Source organism: Convolutriloba macropyga, unplaced genomic scaffold (assembly GCF_964194025.1).
Source record: "Convolutriloba macropyga unplaced genomic scaffold, txConMacr16.3 SCAFFOLD_1504, whole genome shotgun sequence".
Taxonomy (NCBI): Eukaryota; Metazoa; Xenacoelomorpha; order Acoela; family Convolutidae; genus Convolutriloba; species Convolutriloba macropyga.
The window spans coordinates 1044-22919 of record NW_027452682.1 but is presented as its reverse complement, the minus strand read 5'-3'; the positions used below and the strand labels follow the sequence as shown (position 1 = coordinate 22919).

Here is a 21876-nt window from a genome sequence, read left to right as displayed (position 1 = left end):
TCCATAGGTGCGCTAAAGTAATCACACATGTTGTCGAAAATCAGTTTTGTACGGAGGAAGTACCAGTTAGGGTGTTTTCTGACAATATCTCAGAAGTGATTAGATACATGGACCCCATTTTTAGAGTATTCTATGGAAATTTCACACTGATTTTTTGCAACCCCATGTGCCCGAACGCTCTTGAATTGCAGAATGGGTCATGGATAACATATGGGCGAAGGATACAAATAATTGAAAAACACAATGATATGCCTAATTATAGAGTTAACGTCAATTGGTCAACTTCGGCGCCAATGGAAGGGTTTTTCAATGACAAGGACCTGGAACTTAGCAAAAGGGCCCAAAGTTTAAGGCATTCGAGAAAGACGATAACAGGAAGAGAAGTTTTCCTGGGACAAGGAGGTTTATATGAGCATGAGACTCTAGAGTATTTCAACACGGACTTAAAGTGCAATAATCAGTGGCATGAATTGCTGATTTTTGAACACTTGGATAAAGAAGTGAAACAAATCTGGCATGTGGCCAGGGAAATAACCATCAGTTTGATGACTATTTTTATTGGATCTAAAGTCATATTTTGTTTGGTACGCGTGTGTCTTTCAATCGATATGCTACGCAGTGGCTCCAATCCCGTAATTGCACTGCAACCCATTAACCCAATGGGGGAACTAGGTTATTTTCATTATCTAAAACAACGAACAAAGGAACAAAAATTGACAAGAAAAAGGACAGTTGAACGGTGTGATGGTGAAACAAACATCGTAGTTATAAAAACAAAAAAGGCAAAATCTGTACCAGATATAGCAGAAATTGAGATTGATACATTAGACTAATTTACGTGTATGATATAAAGGAATGGCAGAACCAAAAGTCGGTGATTATTGCTACTATCTACCCGAGTTGTTCGAGGTCAGGTCGATAGTCAGGCACCAAGTGTATCGGATTGTTGGAGTAACCTCAAACAAAAGGTACGTGGTGCCTCTGACGCAGCTGCAACCAACCAATATAGTGGATAGAGCCGCAATTAGCGTTGGGTAGTTAAGTGAGATGCAACACAGAATCGAGGAACAACAAGAAGATTGACAACAGCGAAATGCTGGGAACAGCCGGGGCTCGGCTGGAGGAGGAGCTCCGGCAGTTAAAGGTTGAAAGTCAAAGATTAGGTGATCAATTGCTGGAGACCAAACGGCAACTTGAATACGCTGGGAATCAGCGGGAGTCCTGCAGGAGGCAGGTGGAAACATTGAAGAAAGAGTTGGAGGAGGTTACAAATGTAGCCGAAACAAAAACAAGGGAATGTATCGCTCTGGTGGACGAGCGGGAGTGCTTAGCTCAGGAGTTGGAGAATGCCGAGATAGACAATAGTAAGCTAAGGGGTAGAGTGAAAAAAGAGCAAACCTCAAAGAATGTCATACAGAGGAGGCTGGAGGCGATCAACGCGCAGAGCCCGTTCAGTCGACCTCCAAACTTTTATGAACTTCTATTCCTGCCACAAGGGGCCACAACCAGTACTATCCAGAAACATTACGAAACGTTGGCAATGCTCTGTCATCCGGACAAGGGTGGTCGTGAGGACATGTTCAAAATCAATCTTCAAGCAAAGAAAATTATGGAAGACGAGGAGGCCCGTAATATTTATTCCAAGTACGGGATTGAAAAAGCACAAGAATATATGAACTCGAAAATGGACATTTGAAACTCTTGCTGTGTGAGTGAGTTGAACACTCACATTTTGTAAGAGGGAGGAAGTATAGTGAACCATAATAAAGAGATGGTTACTAATAGTAAACCTGATTTTAACAATATAGAGAAGGCATCATAAATAATGATGGGAATCATCATGGAATTTCATCTTGACGGGACACGTCAAGGAATGTTTGTTCATGACGGGATTCGTCAAGCAGGTAAACCTGTTATCTGTTAGTTTAACTAACAGGGACCCGTGCGGTAGAAAATAACTATGAGAAAGGCCCATAGAGATTAACGAAAATGGGTAAAAATAACCAAAGATTAATTAACCATTGATAGGACTGAAACCAAAGAACATATTCAAAACTAAACCTTACACAATCGAGCTGCCTCTCTTTAATTGCTTTACATTTCTCATCTTCACAAAACTTCTAATATTTACAAGCAATAGTTCTAACTTTGTATTAAACTGATTGTACATTTACATCTGCTCTATTAAGTTCAAGTCTGAAACTTGGAAAATTTTCCTCAGTAACTCCGAGGTTTAAAGTGCTTAAGAATAACATCCAACCCAAACCGTAACCGTAGACAGTGCACGGATATTACAATTAGTTGTTTCCTACCATCTTTATTTTACCATTATTATAGTGATATTTCAACTTTTTTCGCGGCACCTAGAGAGAAGCATAATGCTGTTAGTTTAAAATACAATGCGTTTTTGCCGTAAGTTGAAATACGCTGCTCTGATGTTCAATTTGCTCTCAAAATGGGAACAAGAATTAGTGCCCATAGGGCATTAAGCTCACTCAACCTTTCAGCTTGTTAGCCTCCAGGTATGCCATTCACAAAAGCTGTTTTGGAGACAAATGCTTGTGTACACCTGGAGAGTTTGGTTGCTTATGTACGAACTGTAACATTGACAAAGCTCATCTAACTGGCAAAGAAGGCCGTGGACCACCCGTGGATGTATTCCAGAAGCCTTCTCTACTACGACTATTACTATACTCACGGTGCGAAGAGCGGTACTTTGAGTTTGACCTCTAACTGGTACCGAACCTCTAACTGAGGTTGGTAATACCTATAGTTTTGCGCCGGATTGAAAGCTTCACTCCTAACTAGTGAGTGCACTTTAATTTCAGTAATGGGTTGGTCACTTCAACCCTCTCCCCATCAGCCCGCCTCTCCTCATTTCACCCCCAATCCCCAACCCTGCACATTGTTCAAGCCGCGGAATTGGATTGATCATACGCCCGGAGAAGTGTATTTTCTTTTTTAATCTTTACTTTTCATTATTAAGAGAATAAAAAGGTGGTTTGCTCTTAAGCCGCGCAGGACAATCCAATGCATGAGTGGTGATACCCTACAATGAGACATCACTGCATCGTATATAATTTTAAAGACAAGGCACTATACCTCTTTAGAGCTGCGTCATGAGAATTGACTTTCTATATAAGCTATTTTGTTATGAATCTAGTCTCCCCTCCCGCACTATGGCACTGCATGAACTATCAATGTCAGTGGGCCGTTTGGAACCACGGCACCCTCTGAGGCATATGATAGCTCTGCGCAGGAGAGCAAAGCTTATTCTCGTGCGTAAATTTTAGAATTGTGATGAGGTTGGGGTTGGTGTTATTTGCCCCCTACAGGTATCCTCGGAAGCCTGATAAGTTTTGGTGGCGAGCTGCTCTGAAGTCGAAAGGACGTGCTCTTACTGGCCGAATGTCTAATTGCACCCGGCTTACAGGTTAGTAGAAATGATCTAGGTCTTTTAAGCACCCTTTTATTTTTTAAAAAAATAAGCACAATTTGTTATTTTTTGTAATGAGTTTGAATGACACATTTTAGGTTTATCTTTAATCAAGTACCTTCGCATGGACATCCGGAAGAGGGTGAAATTTGAACCAGATTTGTTACAAAAAACCCACGAGATGAGATTACATGCCGCCGCGATGGAACATGGAATGGACGGCAGGATGCTGCTGGAACGATTGCGAAGGTACAATGTTTTTAAGATTCCGTATTTTTGTTAACCTCGATAGAATAATGTCATAAGGTTGTCATGGGTTTCATAAGTTTGTCATAATGTAGCCTCAAATGTCATAAGGTTGTGCCACCCTCAAATGTCATGCCCCGACCGCAAATGTAATGAGGTTGTCTTAACCTCAAATGTCATAATGTTGTCATAAGGTAGCTGGCACATCAGCTTCAAAAGCGCTGAAACAACTGGCATTTAAGCTCTCTGCGCGAAAAGAGGACAGCTACGCTGACATCATAGCATATCTAAGGACAAAAATCGGCTTCGCTTTCCTAAGGAGTTCCATCCTCTGCATTCAAGGACACTTAGGCAGCGCGAAGTTGTTGATGCTTCAGAAGGGAGGCTGTTAGTTTGACATCTGCTTTCGACATTAGTTGTTTGTTCTAGTGCTGTCTGTCTTTTGCTTTACATTTTTCTCAGCTGATGTTTGAATATAATATTCTATTGATAGATTTGAGCGATACGAAATGCTTTATGAAGACGTAGTACTGGGAGAGCCCCGGACCAGCCTATATTCACCCAGTGTTCGGGAGGGGCATTTCTTAATTTAGTTTTTATCATATGATGATATTGATTAGTATGTTAGGGCCCAATGCATTTGCCAATCTACTAGTTATTTTTTTTTACTTAATACTGGCATTTACACTATTGTTTTACTTACTTATCTACAACCCACCAGCATCTTCCTCATACCATGTTCACTTTGATGATCTCTCTGTGTGTTTAAGAAGTTACTTTCAGCTGTTTGAAAAAATTAGAAATCAATATGGGTGTCTGTCTTATGTTATTTACTTATTGGGAGATTTCAACTTACCCGGTATCAATTGGCAAACTTACACTGGATCCTCTCGAAATGAGTGCTCTTTTCGAGCTAATCAATGAGTTGGGTGTCACACAAGTAGTTGACCGCCCAACACACAAGCAGAACAATATTCTTGATCTAATTCTTACCACTGCTAACGAAGTTCCTTTCATAATTGTTGATAAACTTTTCTCCGATCATTATCCTATAATTTTCCATTGTTCTATCAATGAACACCCAGCTCATGTACAGTCATGCTACTCTCGATCTTCTTTTGATCCTTTAGTTTTTAACTCCTGTCTCCATGACCTCTTCAATTATATTTCTCGAGACAACTCATCAGATCCATCATTTCTCGACTCGTGGTTTTACCTGTGAAATGTCGTTGGAAAAATCATTGCGAAAAAAACGCAATAAGCGGCTGGCACTCCCTTCTTACTATTCTTCCCATACAATCCATCTTCTGAATCAGAAGTTCACAAATTCTCGAAAACTATTCCGTAAATGGTCCTTGGAGCTCTCTCTCTCAAGCAACTGGAGCTGAGTAGGGCTGTCTCCGAATCCATTGATCTGGATAAAGAAGTGTTTATTAATCAGTTTAACCTACACGACACACGAAACTGCTTTAAGCTTTTGCGAAGTTTTGGATTTTCGTCATTGATTCCAACAGCCTTGCGAAATGAAAAATCAGTCCTCTATACTGATTTGGAAAAAGCGGAAGGATTTAGCTCGTATTTTGGTTCGGTTTATCGCGAAAGCCCAATCACCGCTCTACCTAGCACCGTGGAGGCAGAAATTGCTTTATTGGATAATGTAAATATATCAGTCCTGTCTATTGAAAAATATTTGGCATCATGTGCAGATTCTACTTTAATGGGCAATGATTTATTCCCATCTTTCATTGCCCGAGATTGTGCCTCTCAGCTAGCTCCTCTCGTTGCAGTACTATTCTACTGGATTTTGAAAAACCAGAAATGGCCAACTATTTGGAAAACGTCCATAGTTACTCCACTTCATAAATCCGGATCTACAGCACTTATATCCAATTACCGACCAATCAGCATTTTACCTGTGCTGTCACTAGTCCTCGAACGTGCTATTTTTGATTATCTTTTCCCAATTGTTCGGCCTCTCATTGTTCGTGGTCAACATGGTTTCATTTCAAAACGCAGTACGGTTAGCCAACTCATCGAATATCTGGATCTTGTTTACACGGCTCGTGATCAAAACATACCATGCCTTGCCATTTATTTTGACATACAGACGGCTTTCGATACCGTTCCTCATGATGTTCTTCTGAACAAATTGGCAAATGTTGGGCTCGATCTGAATTTTCTCACACTAATTTGTTCTTACCTTTCCAATCGGAAGCAGTGTGTCAAAATTAATCAAACATATTCGAACACTATTCCTGTTACTTCTGGTGTTCCCCAGGGGAGTGTACTTGGCTCCCTCTTCTTCATTCTTTTTATGAATGACTTACCCCTCAAAATACTCCATGGCTCATTTTTTTTATTTGCTGACGACTTCAAGATTTTCACCGTCGCTTCTCCTGAACTTATTCAAGATGATCTGGACAGTATCAACTCATGGAGCTTATCAAATGGTCTTAAATTTCATCCTGCAAAATGCAAGATTCTGCCATTCAATTATTCTTTATCAGATGAATTAATTCTGGGTGAAGTGGTCTTACTTACTGTAGACTCCGTTCAAGACCTGGGTCTGCTTGTTTGCAAAAGTCTGTCTTGGAATAATCATATTCAGGATAAGCTAGCGAAATGCAACAAAATATTCTACTTTCTAGAAAGGCATATTCCTTTTTCCACTCATGTACTTAGAAAAAAGATGCTTTATCAAAGTCTCTTGCTTTCCGTTATACTCTATGGGTATCCTGCCTGGAATGCATCAATATCCTCTCTAAAATCACTTGAAAGTTTTCAGAAAAAGGTTTTACACTGGATTCTTCCGTCATTAGATTATGTTTCAGCTCTTCAGTCGCTTGATATGCTACCGATCTGTTTCCAGCTCATCAAAATAGATCTCATACTCTTGTGGAAAATCCAACACAATCAAATAGACATTCATCACAAATTGTCATTCTCCCAACAACAGACTCGCTCTCAAGCTCGCTGCCTATTCGAAGTTCCAGCTACTCAAAAATTCAACAGTGATGCGAATTTCTACGTGAGGTCAACACGCGCAGCAAACGAGCTTCTGCGACGAAACATCATTTCTTTTGACATGCCGTTTACATCTTACAAAAATGCACTCCACAACTTCCTAAAGTCATCCATTTCAAACTTTAATTCTACTGTGTCATGTACATTCTTCATAAAATGCTACTGTAACTTCTCGTTGAATAGCAAATCCTATATACTTTTTGTTTCATATCATTTGGTTTTATATACTCCTTTGTACTTCCCGAAAGGTGAATTGAGTCTTTTACTACTACTAATAGATAGAAATTGTCAAGAGCGGCGAAATTTGGATGGAAAAGACATCAATAAAGCCCACTGAAATGATTTCGCGAAACTTCATTTTAATGGAATCTTTCCGATGTTGGCTGTGGAATATGAATTGAAGTGCTGTGTAATTAAAGACGTCAAATAAATACGGTGAAATGGGAAATTTGGCCTAAAAATAATTTTCCGACTGCTTTCAAAGTACTGTTAGTCAGCAGTGGAGTTGCACATTTATTTAATTGCTCTCAAACAAAGTTTGTAGCAATTATATTAGTCCTTTCGGTCTTTTTTATGCAATTTTTCGCTTGACCTATTTTTCGTCTGACGCTTTTGACTTTTCGTCCTCAAAAACGGGATAAACAGGTAGCGCCCAGCGGGCATTAAGTGCTCGTAGTGCCTTTCAGCTCAGACTGTTTTGGAGATTTATACTTATGGTGTGAAGGGCGATTCTTAGAGGTTGAAGACCACTTCACTGTTGAAGACTAGTTCACTGTTGAACAGAGACACCATTCAAATAAATCCCTCTACCATGCAGCGGCCACAAAGCCCTCCACCCCCGCGCGCTGTTAACTCCCACCCTTCTGTTGCCCCCCCCCCCCCCCCCCCCCCTCCGTGGCTGCGTTCGAACAACCGATCGCTAAAAACGCAATTTTATACTAATTTTTTCAAGCTTTTTGAAAATGTTTGTCATTTTTTGAGTTCTTTCATCCCTAGGTGTCAAGGAATCTCCCATAGGATTTTATAATAGTTTACTGCATAGTTTCTAGTGGTAATGGAATGGTTTCAACATTTTAACATCACGAATTTTAGCAGTTTTTGAGAAAAAGGTCAAATTTTTTCACTTTTTTTGACATTTTTTTAAAAATTATTCACGTCTTTCTAGATGCAGGGGCCAGAAAATGTCCTTAAGGGTTGATAAGGTACTGAAAAAAATTTGTTTGCCATGGAGTGGCTTTCATTTTTTTAATATGAGAAATTTTAGCGATAAAACTTGCAAGTTTTTATGACAATTTTTGTCGGTTTTTAGGTTTCCTCAGTATCATGAGCCACATAACCTCTAGGGTTTGATTATAGGTTACTGCATAGTTTTTAGATGTAGTGGAATGTTTTTCAAGATTTTAATATCACCAACTTTTAAAAATATTTGCAATTTTTCAAGTTTTTTGAATCTCTTTGAACTTTTTATCAGTTTTTCCGTCACCAGGGTCCTAGAGACCTCCTCCAATGTTTGATGATAAGCTGTCACATAGTTTATAGATCTAATGGAATGGTTATCAATATTTTAATGACTTCAGCTTGAGCAATTTTTTGATAAAATTTAATTTTTTTTTTCAAATTTTGGGAAAATTCTTATCATGTTCCAAGTTTTTGGATCTTTATGAGCCAGTGAAAATATTTAAAGCTTGAAATAGGGATACTTATGTATCAGGAATTTCATGTCACGGTCTGTTGGCAAAAATTTTAAAAAGTGAAATTAATTAAGACTTTCCTAAACTCATTAAATAGGCTTTTTTGATACGTTTTGTTCTCGAGGGCAGCCGCCGTGGTGGCCCTCTGAGATGATCTTGATTGGTGGACGTTCGCTGGCAGCTGCTATCAAAAGACCATGGGCTGAAAAAAGGCAACCATAGAGTCAACCTTTATGCAATAATCCCACGACTCATTGTCCACGAAGCGACACCAAACCCGGCAAAATGGACAATCAAATATCTCAAAAACCAGTGAAAAGTTTGTTATATAGCACGAAGTCATCAATAATTCTCTGTCTGTCCAATTTTCCTCACTTTTTCTTCAGCAAAACGACTTTTTCAGGTAAATTTCAGGTAAAGCGAAGTGGATTACCACTGTATAACCTGTGGTTACAAAATGCGTCTCAAGGTAGAATACACGTCTCTAAGTCCAAAGGCAATACAAGGAATACGTGGATTGGGCCAAAATGCGACTCAAAAGGCCAAAAGATTCAAGAACCTATCAACCGAAGTAAATGATATCAAAAAGGCTATATCGGAGCTGAAGACGTCTTTTGCTTCAAGTCATATACGCAATCAAGCACCAAACAAACTAAAAAAAAACCCGACCAACTACACGATAGAATACGAATTCCTGGTTTACCGGAATGTGAACCAATTCACAGAAGTTACATCAGCAAAGGGTTAACAAAATCGGAAGCAAATTTGGAAACTGATCTCAAGAAAAGATTGGAGCTAACCAACTCTGGAACAGAAAAGTCAAATTTACGAATACGAGACTTGAAACTTCAGCCGAAAATGAAGACCAATGAGTTGATATTCTCCCGACTATCTACAACGGAAGCAGGAGATATTACTAAGTAGTGTATGAAGTTCACTATATCCTCACTGAAGAACCCATTTATTAATTGCTCATGAACGAAGTTCATAGCAATTATTGTAAACGTGTGGGTCTTTTTACGACTCGAAGAGGAGTATTGAGATTCTACAGGTTTTTTTTAGCAGAAAGCAAGTTTGTTCATGACTTGAATTTTGACTTTTTTCTGTTCGATAATTTACCTCCGTTTTTGATCGTTGACTTCTGTTTTCGAACATAGCTTCGTTTGTAAAGTATAGTAATTAGGAAATGCTGGTAATGTTCAAGGTGAAGAGGTCATTTTGAGATTTTTGTTCCTATATAAGTCACCCTTAATTATCTAAACAACACCGCTCAACGTTGTAGTTGCAGTTAAATTGGAGCTCGTTAACCTCAGCTCTCTTTTGTGTTGCATTTAGATCTCACCACAGAAAATTCAATTTCGAATTGAACCGGAACTACTAACTGAACTGATAGAATTCAAGAACAAGGCAGAATAAATTGAACAGCATGTACACAAATCATGGTTAACATCAATTTTGAAGACAAAGACGAGACCTTTGCAATAACGTAGCTATGACAAATCACTAATTCTGGAAAAACTATTGAATGTAATTAAGATGAACACGGGTAGAAAACATCAATTGGATGTAATGCTAAATGACAATTGTCAATGTAAGTGTCAAAAAGCGACTAATCACTGTTTAATTCTGATCATCTTCCGTATACCGAAACAGTAAGTGGAGCTAAAAACCAAGTAGTTTGGATATGTGAAATTTAACACTATAATTTGAAAGTAGTTTGAGAACACATCCTTTCACTTCCTCGGTTGTTATTAATAGCCGCCCTCATCTTCTCAGCCGGCTATTATAGCGCTCCTATTTTTTTTACGACTCGAAGAGGAGTATTGGTTTTCTTAAGGTTTTTTACAATTCAAAGAATTTGAATTGTATTGGGGCGCTGTCTTTTTACGACTCGAAGAGGAGTATTGGAGAAGTCCTTTTTTTTTTAATCAATTTTATTGGAGTGATTTTTAAAGCGGGAAATGAAACGCGTGAAAAAATTTGGAGTGGTTTTTGTGCTGAACAAAATTGAAGAGTGGAGCGAAAAGAGAGTGGTTTTTGTTCATACCGCTGTTTTTGAGAGAGCGATAAATTGATGTGTGAAAAAATTTTCTCTAAGCGAGCGAAATTTTTTGTTCACATGCGGCTTTTTAAAACCGTTTTTTTGTTATTTTTTTGGTTTAGAGGTCTGATTATGAAATTGTGTGATGCTTAGGGTTGTTTTAATAGTGGTTCGCAAGTTTTTGGTCATTAATAAGATTTTTATACCATTTTGCTGGTTTTTCAGCTATTTTGCTGAATTTTAGGCGAATTTTAGCAATTTTTTGCGTTTTGTTTTGTTATAATGCTTTGTAATGGCTTTGAATAGACGCATGTTAGTAACTGAGTTTTTAGATACCAAGTGATTACATTCTCTTAGGTTTGAAACGATTTTTTTGTTTAGAAAAATGACAATAAACTGAAAAATTTTGAATTATTTTTCTTATTAATTAATTTTTTTTCTAAACTTAGAAAAATTATTCAGCCTATTTGATTTTCCTATTGTTTTCGAAGTCTTCCAGTACTAATTCGCTCCAATTAACGTTTTTTGGGTCTATGTGCTCCCGTGAAATTAAAAAAAAAGCTCAATTTTTTCTATGATTTTATTTTCACTTTTTTTTTTTAAATGCCCTTCGTGTTCTTCAATTTTTTATAGCATTTGGGTTGTCACTAACTTTTCTTAAACACTAACTTTATTTCTATTTTTTTTGTTCTTCGTTTTTACTCATAAATAAACAATGATTTGGATTGATGGACACTTGACCAGATGTAGTATTAATAGTTTTTTGAAAAAATGATTTGATTTCAACATAATGGTATTTGATTCATTATTTGTGGTCAATTTTTTTTGTTTTTTACAGAAAATATTTTTGGTTTTGTTTTTCATTTCCTTTCTTTTACGTTCGTTTATTCTACTTGAAATTTGTGTTTGGCTTTTGTCTCAAATAGCAGTGATTCAACAAAATTAAACTAAACCTATTTCACGGGTTTTCGCCAAAAGTTGTTTTTAAACTTGCAACTCAATGTAAAATTTTTATCACGTGCTTTATCGTCTTTTCTGGTCAGTTATTTTTTCAGTGTTCTTTTTTTTGTTTAAAAGTGACAAGTGTTATTCAGTAGGATAAGCATTATGTTAGTTTTTGTGGTGAATCAGTAGAATAAGTTTTTTGTTTGTTAGGGGCGTTCGTTTTTTCCTTCGAGTCGTTTCCGGAATTCTTCCGGCTATGTTTTTTTTAAGATCTATTCACACATTTTCATGATTTTTGAAGTCAAATTGGAGTAGTAATTTTGGTCACGCCGAAACAGGAAGTGGAGCGAAAAAGCGAGTGGTTTTGCGGCGTGAAATTTTTTCGCTCTAATTTTAAAGTAGAGTAAGAATACGGCGTTTGAACAAAAATTCGCTTTATCGGTAGTGGTTTTTTGTTCACATGCGGCAATTTCAGTTTGATTTTTAATTGCTCTCAAACGAAGTTTGTAGCAATTATATTAGTCCTGTCGGTCTTTTTTTTATGCGATTTTTCGCTTGACCAATTTTTCGTCTGACGCTTTTGACTTTTCGTCCTCAAAAACGGGATAAACAGGTAGCGCCCAGCGGGCATTAAGTGCTCTTAGAGCCTTTTAGCTCTGTTTCAGCTCAAACAGTTTTGGAGTCTTATACTTATGGTGTGAACAGCGGTTCTTAGAGGTTGAAGACCCCCCCCCACCCCCCCCACTTCTGACCCCCCCACTATTGCCCCCCACCGCCCTGTTGCCCCCCACCCCCCCACCCGACTGTCGCCACCCCCATCGGCACACCCGTGCACCCTCCCCCCACCCGTGGCTAGCTACTGACGAACAACCGCTAGCTAAAAACGCAAATTTATACTAATTTTCACAATTTTTTTCAAGATTTTTGAAAGTTTTTGTCAGTTTTTTAAGCTTTTTCAGCCCTAGCAGCCCTAGGTGTCAAGGAATCCACTCTAGGATTTGATAATAGGTTATTGTATAGTTTCTAGTGGTAATAGAATGGTTTCAACATTTCAACACTGCGAATTTTTTGCATTTTTTTGATAAATTTTGCAAATTTTTTCAATGTTTTTGAAAGTTTTTGTCGTTTTTTAGGTTTATCCAGCCTCAAGAGCCAAGGAACTTCCTCGAGGGTTTAATAATAGGTTACTATGTAGTTTCTAGAAGTAATGGAATCATTTTCAAGATTTAAACAACACGAATTTTAGCATTTTTTGACAAAAATTGCTATATTTTTAAAATTTTTTCGACATATATTTTCATTATTCAAGATTTTTCAGCCTCAGGGTTCAGACAACCTCCTGAAGGGTTTGATAATACGTTGCTGCATAGTTTCTATGGGTAATTGAATGTTTTTCAACATTTAAACATCACGATTTTTAGCAATTGTTGGATAAAACTTGAATTTTTTTTTCAAATTTTTCAAAATTTGTCATTATCTAAGTTCTTCCAGCCCCAAGAAACCTCGTATAGGCTTTGATAATAGGTTACTGAACAATTTTTATTGCGATAGAATAGTTTTGAACTTTTTAATATCACAAATTTTATCGGTTTTTTAATAAAACTTAATGATTTTTTCAGTTTTTTTGAAATTTTTGTCATTTTTTTTGCAGTTTTTGAGTCCTTTTTTGAGTTTAACGATTAATACTGGCCAACGAAGCTTTTTAAGTCTTGCAGATGGGTTACATGACAAAAATCCAGAGGCAAAAAATGTTCTTTGAACATTTTCGTCACTGCAAAATGTGGAAAGTTTTCTTCTGAATTTTGCACTTTCAGTTTTTTATATGATTTAGTTACTAACGAGGCTAGAATCTCATGGAAAAAATTTCTAGCTCTCTCTCTTTCTCTGTGTGTGTGTTGGTTGGCGTTTCTTTCCTTCTCTTTCTCGCTCACGTTTTACCTCGCACTCTCTCTCTCTCTCCTTAACTCTTTTGTTGACTTCAGCGGCTGTTATATGGCGTGATAATATCGTCTATTACCCTAGCCTCACGCCTCTTCAATCAAGCGAAAGCTAACCTCAATAAACAGTGGCTAGGTGCTGACAACCGCCCGCAGGTCGTTTGAGAGCAATTCGCCCGACGTTAGTCGGTTATGTTTACTGTTTTTTCGATTTTTTGGATCGGATTTTTTTCTAAATGGTTTTTCCAATCCATTCATAGTCCGTTCTAGGTCTAGTTTTCTGTTTAGTCAATGAAAATTCTTTGAATTGTACGTCAGGACTTGTCCTGCTATGTTTTTTTTTACCGGAAGTACTATTCGTTCAGACAATGTTTTGACCTAAAAGCGAAAGCGAGTAAAATTGCAGTGTGAACTAATTTTTTCTGAGCGAGAGAAGTTTTTTGATCATGCGCTGAGTTTAGTGAATGACTTTTTGACATTGAAAAGTAGTTTTTGACTGAATGGCACATATAGATAACCGTTTTTAGCCGTTTTTTCGTCTAAGTGGCCTAGTTTTTTTGCTTGTAATTTGGTTTTTTGTATAAATAATTTTTAATCGATGCTATGTTGAAATGTAAACCCCGGAAATTGATAGCACAGTGTTTTGCATAGCCTGAAATTGCGTTTCAAATGCGAAATTGGCACATATTTCTTGATTTTTTAGTTAATTTTTGGCTTTTTTTCTATTAATTTCTTCATTTTTGGATCTTTTAGCTGTTTTTTGTCAAAAATCAGTTAATATGGCAACTTCCCAGTGACAATTCATATACTCAATGCCTCTTTCTACCTCGATGTAATTTTGTTTCATAAAATTGTACATTTGCTAATCCGATTTTCGTAGTTTTTTGCCAATTTTTTTCAGTTTTTTGTTTGTATTTTGCTTTTAATTACTAGAAATAGTATTTTGGGGAACATGAGGGACTTGAATTTCGTTTCAATAAAAATGCAATCATTTTTTGGTGTTAATTTTTGAAAAAACAGATAAATTTTTTTTCATAAATGCAGTCTTAAATATTTTTTGACCACTTTTTTGCAAAATGTTTCATTGTTTCGCATGTCTGAATTCGGCTTTTTCTTGTTTTATTCTCATGAGCAAGTTGGACTTTTGTCTAGATTGACTCGTTGTCTTTTCTATGTCTCGAATGCTAATCAATGAAATGTACTCGTTTTTCTTGATTTTTTCAAATTTGGTTTTTAACTTTCAAAAATCAAGATTTGGTCTTTTTGTTACGGTGTTCCTAACATTGTGTCCATATTCCTCACATTCTCGTTTGTATCATTCTAGTTTTGTCCTGGCACCTACTTTTATAATCGTTATATTGATTTTTTCAGTTGTTAAAAAATTGAATGAATTCAGCTTTTTCTTAGATCTTGGTTTCTTCGGTTTGCAATTGATTTAATTCAAAATAAAGCAGTACTGGGAGTACAGTGCTAGAAAATCTTTTCCAACATTTCTACTTATTACTATTCATTGCGATTTTCTTCCGGGCTTGGTATCGTTTTTAGACGATTTTTTGCCTTTGAATATTATTCTGTTGCTTTTGTTTTTCTATGATTAATTTAATTTTTGAATTAGTATGAAATCATGTTGTCTAGCATATATACAACAAGGAAGAATCATGTATTTTTTTTGTTTTAATTGCCGTGATTAGAAATCTAATTGCAGTGGTTCTCCGATTCTTAAGTTTGAGCACTCTTTTTGAATAATTTTGACTTTCCTGTCTTTTTTGAAAAGTTTTTTCTGCCGTTTGCTTTTGCGATCTTTTTGAGATTAGAATCAATAATTATCTGAGGGCAATTGATGACCCTGTTAGCTTTGTCAGGCTATCAGTTTTTTGACCATCCTAAAAATTTCAGACTTTTTTAACGTTACCAAACGTTTTCAATAATAAAATTTTGCTGCATTTTCTTTCTCTTGGTGACAGTGGTTTAAATTTCACCGATTTTTAGATCAGACCCGGGGAGGTAATTAGTTAATGGTTTAATACAAAAGGTAATGGCTTCAGCTTTTTTCTGAAGTTTCGCTGATTCGAGTCGCTTCCGGAATTCTTCCGGCTATGTTTTTTACTTCGTCGAATAAAAAAATGTTTCGCTTTACCTCATTTTGCCGCCTTTTCAACATTTTGCGTGAAATGTTTTTGACTTCTCTAGGCTAGTTTCTCTCTTCTCTCATTCTGCTAAAAGTGGTTTTGAACATCAGTTGCTCAGCAAAGCAATTCAAAATGAACAGAGTTAGTACAAAAATGGATGTCAGAAATAGAAACGGGATAAACCCATAAAGCCCAATTTTAGATGCCCGCTATTTGAACGTCGTTGCTATAAGTCTTATTTACCATCTCTAATGCTTATTGTTATTGATGGTAGCCCCTGTAGCCTCTCTCTAAAACAGAAGTATGTTCAACCACGAAATGCCATCAAAATAAATCGGACTTAAAAAAATGTTTTTGTACAAAAATCTTTTTTTTCTATATCTTCTGTTATTTCAATCCCAATCATGCTTATTGGAATCAACGGCGGCTATTTTCCGGCAATCTGCCGGTTATGTTTTTTTTGTGCACGCGCGGCAACTTGACTTGTGTTTTCACTATTTTTTTTTTACAATTCAAAGAATTTCAATTGTATTGGGGCATCGTCTTTTTACGACTCGAAGACGAGTGTTGGAGAAGTCCTTTTTTGGTAGTGGTATGAAGGTTTCTGCAAATTCATATGAATTTTACGCTAATTCGCCGGTTTTTCATGTATTTTACTGATTTTCGGACTAACTTTTGCGTATTTTAGACGATTTTTTGTTTTACTGGCTCAAATTGGCATTGAATAGACCCCTTCTACTTGAGCAAATTTTAGATAAAAATTGGTTAAAGTTTTGTGGATATGAATCACTTTCTTGTTGAGAAATATGACAAAAAAAATGCCAAAAATTGGAACTATTTCTCTTAATTTTTTTGCAGTTTTTCGTCTTTTTTCTGTTTTTTAGACAAGTTTCTCAGTCTACTATGAGTTGCCTTTTGTTTTGCGAGCTTCTGGATGCCCTATTGGCTGAAATGATTTTCTTTTGATTTATATGCTTTTTGTAATAATAAAAAAGTTATTAGCTTTTTCCAGTTTTTTAGTGCAAGTTGTTTGTAAGAGCTTTTTTTCATTTTTTGACTTCAAGTATTTTAAAAAACTCTCATAAGTGGATTTAGTAGGTACTAGTTGTTTTTAATAAGTAATTTTGGCAGAGATAGTTTTTTCGGGATCTCAATTTATGACAAACTCTGATCAGATTTTTCTTATCATATTTTAACAGATTTGATTTTCTTGTTTTCACTTTTATGTTTTATGGTTTTGTTTCAAGATAATCATAAATTAGTGGAGGCACGTTTTGTCTGATGAGTAATTGGATCGCGTTTAAACGGATTTACACTTCGAGTCGCTTCCGGAATTCTTCCCGCTATGTTTTTTTTAATCAATTTTATTCGGAGTGAATTATGAAGCATGAAATGAAACACGGAAAAAATTTGGGAGTGATTTTGTTGCTGAACAAAATGAAGAGTGGAGCGAAAAGAGAGTGGTTTTAGTTCATATCGCTGTTTTCTAGGGAGCGAGAAATTGAGGTGTGAAAAAAAATTCTGTAAGCGAGCGAAATTTTTTGTTCACGTGCATTTTTTCAATTTTTTTGGTTCAGATGTTTGGTTTTGATTTGTTTTAATTTAAGGCTGGTTGTGGCAGTGGTTTGAAGGTTTCTGGAAATTCATATGAATTTCATGCTAATTCGGAGATTTTTCATGTATTTGGCTGATTTTTGGTCTAATTTTTTGCGATTTTTTGATTGTTTTTTGTTTAACTGCCTAAAATGGGTATTGAAAAGAGTGCTGTTACTTGAGCAATTTTTAGATAACAATTTTTTGTTTTGTGGATATAAAGTTTTTTTGATTAGAAATATGACAAAAAAATTGCAAAATTTTAAATTATTTTTCTTAATTTTTTTTGGTGTTTTTCTTTTGTTGATTTTTATACATATTTGTTAGCCTATTATGACTTGCCTATTATTTTGCGATTGTCTGGATACCCTTTTAGCTGAAAGGATTTGTTCTTTGGATTTATGTGTTTTTGGAATATTAAAAAACTTTTTAACCTTTACCAGTTTTTCAGTCCAAGTTATTTGTAAGAGCTTATTTCTTCATGATTTGGCTTCCAGTATTTAGAAAAAAAATCTTATGAGTGGGTATTTGTAGATACTAGTTGTTTTGATGAAGTAATGTTGGCAGAGTTAGGTATTCCGGGGTCTCAATTTATGACAAAATTTGATCAGATTTTATCGTCTTCTAACAGGTTTGATTTTCTTGTTTTTACTTTTTTGTATTATGATTTTATTTCAAGATAATCCTTAATCAGTGGAAACAAGTTCTGTCTGATGAGTAGTCGAATTGCGTTTAAGTGGATTTCCACCCCGATTCGTTTCAGGTGTTTTTCCGGCTATGTTTTAAGATGTGTTCACACATTTTCATTATTTTTGAAGTCAAATTGGAGTAGTAATTTTGGTCACGCCGAAACAGGAAGTGGAGCGAAAAAGCGAGTGGTTTTGCGGCGTGAAATTTTTTCGCTCTAATTTTAAAGTAGAGTAAGAATACGGCGTTTGAACAAAAATTCGCTTTATCGGTAGTGGTTTTTTGTTCACATGCGGCAATTTTATTTTTGTTTTTACTGTTTTTTTCAATCTTTTGGATCAGATTTTTTTTTCTAAATGGTTTTCCCAATCCATTCATAGTTCAATCTAGGCCTAGTTTTTTTTTAATCAAATTTATATTGCTCGCTATTGGTTTTTTGTTCTCGCAACATTTTGACATTGATTTTCTGTTTTTGTTTTTTTGATCTGATTTTTTTGGAAATCGTTTTCCAAATTCACTCATAGTCCGTTCTAGATCTAGTTTTTTGTTTAGTCAATAAAAATTCTTTGAATTTTACGTCAGGACTTGTCGTGCTATGTTTTTAAATTTTTATTGAGATTTTTTAAATGGTTTTTCCTGGTTGTTCCTGGTCAATTATAGATCTAATTTTTTTGTTTAGTCAATGAGAACTTGTAGCTTGGAACATCTTTTTGCTGTTTTTGTCCAGATTTTTTTGCAGCTATGTTTTTTGTGACTTCCTACTCTCTTTAACGGCACGTGACTTCTCATTCTCACTATTGTGCAGAAGCTTTTAAGTCACTGCGTAACCTTCAAGCGTACAAACCAGTCCAATAATTTTAAAGTAAGATTCTAGTAAGATTTGTTTCAAGATCATTGCTTAAACAACCAACGTCACGACCGTTTTCAAGAAATGCTCGCCATTTAGATATCGATTCGTAACTCTTCTCGTTCCATTCGTTAAACAAGAAAAATTGAAGCAGGGAAAAGAATAAGTTTGTATGTTCAAAATTGTATGTTGTCTGGAAAAGGAATTTTATTTTTTGCTGTTAATTCAAATCTCAAGCATTTTGAATTATTAATTTCACATTGTCTTTTTTGAATGAATCTTAGCGGAAATGGCATCCGAATAAAAAACAAGCGTTTATCATTTTCCGCTTTTTTGATCCTGTCTCATTACCTCATCAGGGGCCTTTTGGAAGGCATTTTTTACACTGGTTATTACACGTCAAAACTCACTCTGCTTGAAATATACCGTATAACTTGTCAGCGCTCCTCAGTGTGATTTCTTGACCGGTCGAACATTTTGTCTGATTTTTTTTATTACCTTGCGCATCGATTTTTTAATTATTGCTCTCGAACGAAGTTAAGCAATTATTGTAAACGCGCGTTTCTTTATGTTAATTTTCTGCTCGACCGTTTCTGCGCGTTTGAGAAAAACAATTTCGAGGTGTGAAGGGCGGTCTGTCTTAATAGTTTGACCCCCTCTGTCACCCTCCCTCCCCCCCTCCCCCCCCCCCAAAAAAAAAACCGTCCACCCTCCTCCAAACCAGCGATTTGGACCCCCTCTCGTCCAGCTCTCCCACAACCCAACCCGCGTCACTTGACCCCCCCCCCCCCCCTCCTCACTGCACTCACACCCAACTGATGCATCTCTAAGTCGTAGCTGGCTACTACCGAGGTCCTCCGCTCACCAGTCGTTTGAGAGCAATCGACCGATGTTAGTCGGCTAGGCTTGTGGGTTTATGTCTGTTATTTTATTTTTTGAACAAGTAAGATTTATTGGTATTACTGAGCCGAAGTGACGAAGTGACTTTGTTTTTGTGACTGCCAACAAAGACAGCCAGTATTAAGAAACAATAAATTTTCAATGTGAAGCGAAAATTAATGCATAAATCCTTTGATTTTCCTGAAGCTTAGATGAGAAATGGTGCTTGACTAATAAAACAAGCATTCTTTGATCAATAAATTATGGAAAACAATCCATTGCTAAAATCAGAACTGAGACCGAATATGGCGAGAAGCGAAGTCAAGTTGACAATTAACTTGCTCATCATGACTATGGTCATCAGCACAACATCTCATCAATTTACGAAATCAAATATCAGAAGTTTATTTCTTTTTGCACACACGAAGTTGGTTTTTCTTGCAATTTGTTGTTTTTGTTCTCCCTTTGGTCAGGTGAGAACAAAAGTTCGTAATATTTCGTTCTCAAATTTCAATGATATCTATCTTTAAAAATCATTAATGAGTAAATCTTTAATTAGCGTGTGATTGTTTTAGAAGTAACATATTGCTGAACGACTCAATGCTAGCTGGCCTGGCAATTTACGAACCAAAAACTTTCAAATCCTTAGTCGAAATTGCAGCGCGAAGGCAAACAGCCGAGCCAGACCCTGATTGGTGGAAATTAATTCCTGAAGAATCACAACAGACAGATTATGATGATAATTTCAGAGAAAATCAGGAGACATTAAAACTGAGGTTGAATCAAGATTCTTTGGAGCGAACTCAAGTTGATATCCCAAATTATTGTCCTAAATGAAAAAAGAAAAAAACTGTTTTAATCAATTTTTTAACGAAAAATTTTTTGGATCTTTTTGCTGTTGCATTTTGGTGCGCAAGTCAGTACTAATGAGTTTGTTGCTCACAAACTACTTAGTTCGATTTCAATTTAGACCTCAACATGGAACATCTCTATCGGGTGAGTTCTAGAGGTTGTTGTTGTAGCCGGGAACACAATTTCTGTCAGCAGTTTGAGGTATCTGAACGCACAGGGTCCCTGCGTTGTCTTCCGCTTCTCATATGGCTACTCTCGCCGTATTCAGCAAAACATCGTCAAGAGTCCTAGAGGTGGATCACACTGAGTCATAGAGGGAGACATCATTTTTTTCATGTCAGAGTCGCACGAATCGTTACTGGTTACCGAGAGGCAGAGTCATTGGTTTTGAAGCTTTAACGGCTGCGATAGCTATCATTGGCTTTTTCTGGTTATTTAACGACTCAAAGAGAATTGGACTCAAAGAATCGGACTCAGACGTATTGGAGAAGTTTCTTTTTTGTAACCAATTTTACGCAGAGTTAATTTGAAGCTGGAATTGAAACCAGTGAAAACATTAAAGTGGTTTAGTTGCTGAACAAGTTGCAGAGTGGAAAGAAGAAATTATTTTGTTCATACCGCTGTTTCAAAAGCGCGAGAAATTGCTGTGATAGAAAATTTAATCTAAAAAGCGTCTATGGAAGCATTTTTGGCAACGTGGTGTTTTTTCAAGCAGTGACTGTTTTTTTCAGTTGAGCTTTGAATAGGCTATAATTAATTGCTCTCAAAGTTTGTTGCAATTATATTAGTCCTGTCGGTCTTTTTATGCGATTTTTCGCTTGACCAATTTTTCGTCTGACGCATTCGACTTTTTGTCCTCAAAAACGGGATAAACAGGTAGCGCCCAGCGGGCATTAAGTGCTCTTAGAGCCTTTCAGCTTTGTTTCAGCTCAAACTTTTTTGGAGACTTATGGTTATGGTATGAAGGGCGGTGCTTAGAGGTTGAGACCCCCAACCCATTGTTGCCCCCCATCAGCCCCTGGTGTACCCCCCCCCCCCGTGGCTAGCTACTGACGAAGCAAACCGCTCGCCGGTTGTTTGAGAGCAATTCGTCCGACGTTAGTCGGTTATGTTTAAAATAATTTAAAGAGCTATTAGAAATAGGTGTAAAAAAGATTATCATACCGCGAGGGCAAAATTTTTGATTGTCTGCGTTTTCACGAAGTTTGCTATAGTGTAAACTGTTTTTAGATTGAGGTTTAAATACGCTATATTCCTAATTTTTCGCTTTTTTTAATTTTGTTTTTGCGAAGTAATACAATTCATTGTTATGGTTTTTCAGCTATTTTGCGAACTTTTAGCGTTATGTTTGCAATTTTCTGAGCAGTGTCTTGTTTTATTGCATTCTTTAGGAATCGATTAGACTGCTGATTCTCGCAAAAAATAGTTACATTTTGAGTGCACTTGGCTTAAAAGAGTGTTTTGGGAGAGCAATATGAAAAACAAAATGAGATACTTGTAACTATTTTGGGTCACTTTTTGGAAGTGCTCATTTTTTGAGGTTGAAATTTTTTGGATCTAATATTGTGT

General features: G+C 36.5%; 1 protein-coding gene across 2 annotated transcripts; it reads left to right on the top strand.

The window, feature by feature from the left end:
• The first annotated feature begins 3256 nt into the window (after positions 1–3256).
• Positions 3257–20333, top strand: LOC142357711 (large ribosomal subunit protein bL20-like). 2 transcript variants are annotated; one of them, XM_075409262.1, is made up of 3 exons: positions 3257–3433; positions 3535–3685; positions 6514–6958. In XM_075409262.1, the coding sequence occupies exons 1-3, from the start codon at positions 3301–3303 to the stop codon at positions 6527–6529; spliced, it is 300 nt and encodes a 99-aa protein (XP_075265377.1). In that variant the 5' UTR covers positions 3257–3300; the 3' UTR covers positions 6530–6958. The 2 variants fall into 2 exon arrangements, with proteins under 2 accessions (XP_075265377.1, XP_075265376.1); XM_075409261.1 differs by lacking the exon at positions 6514–6958 and adding an exon at positions 20031–20333 and having other exon boundaries at positions 3261–3433.
• The last annotated feature ends 1543 nt before the right edge of the window (positions 20334–21876 follow it).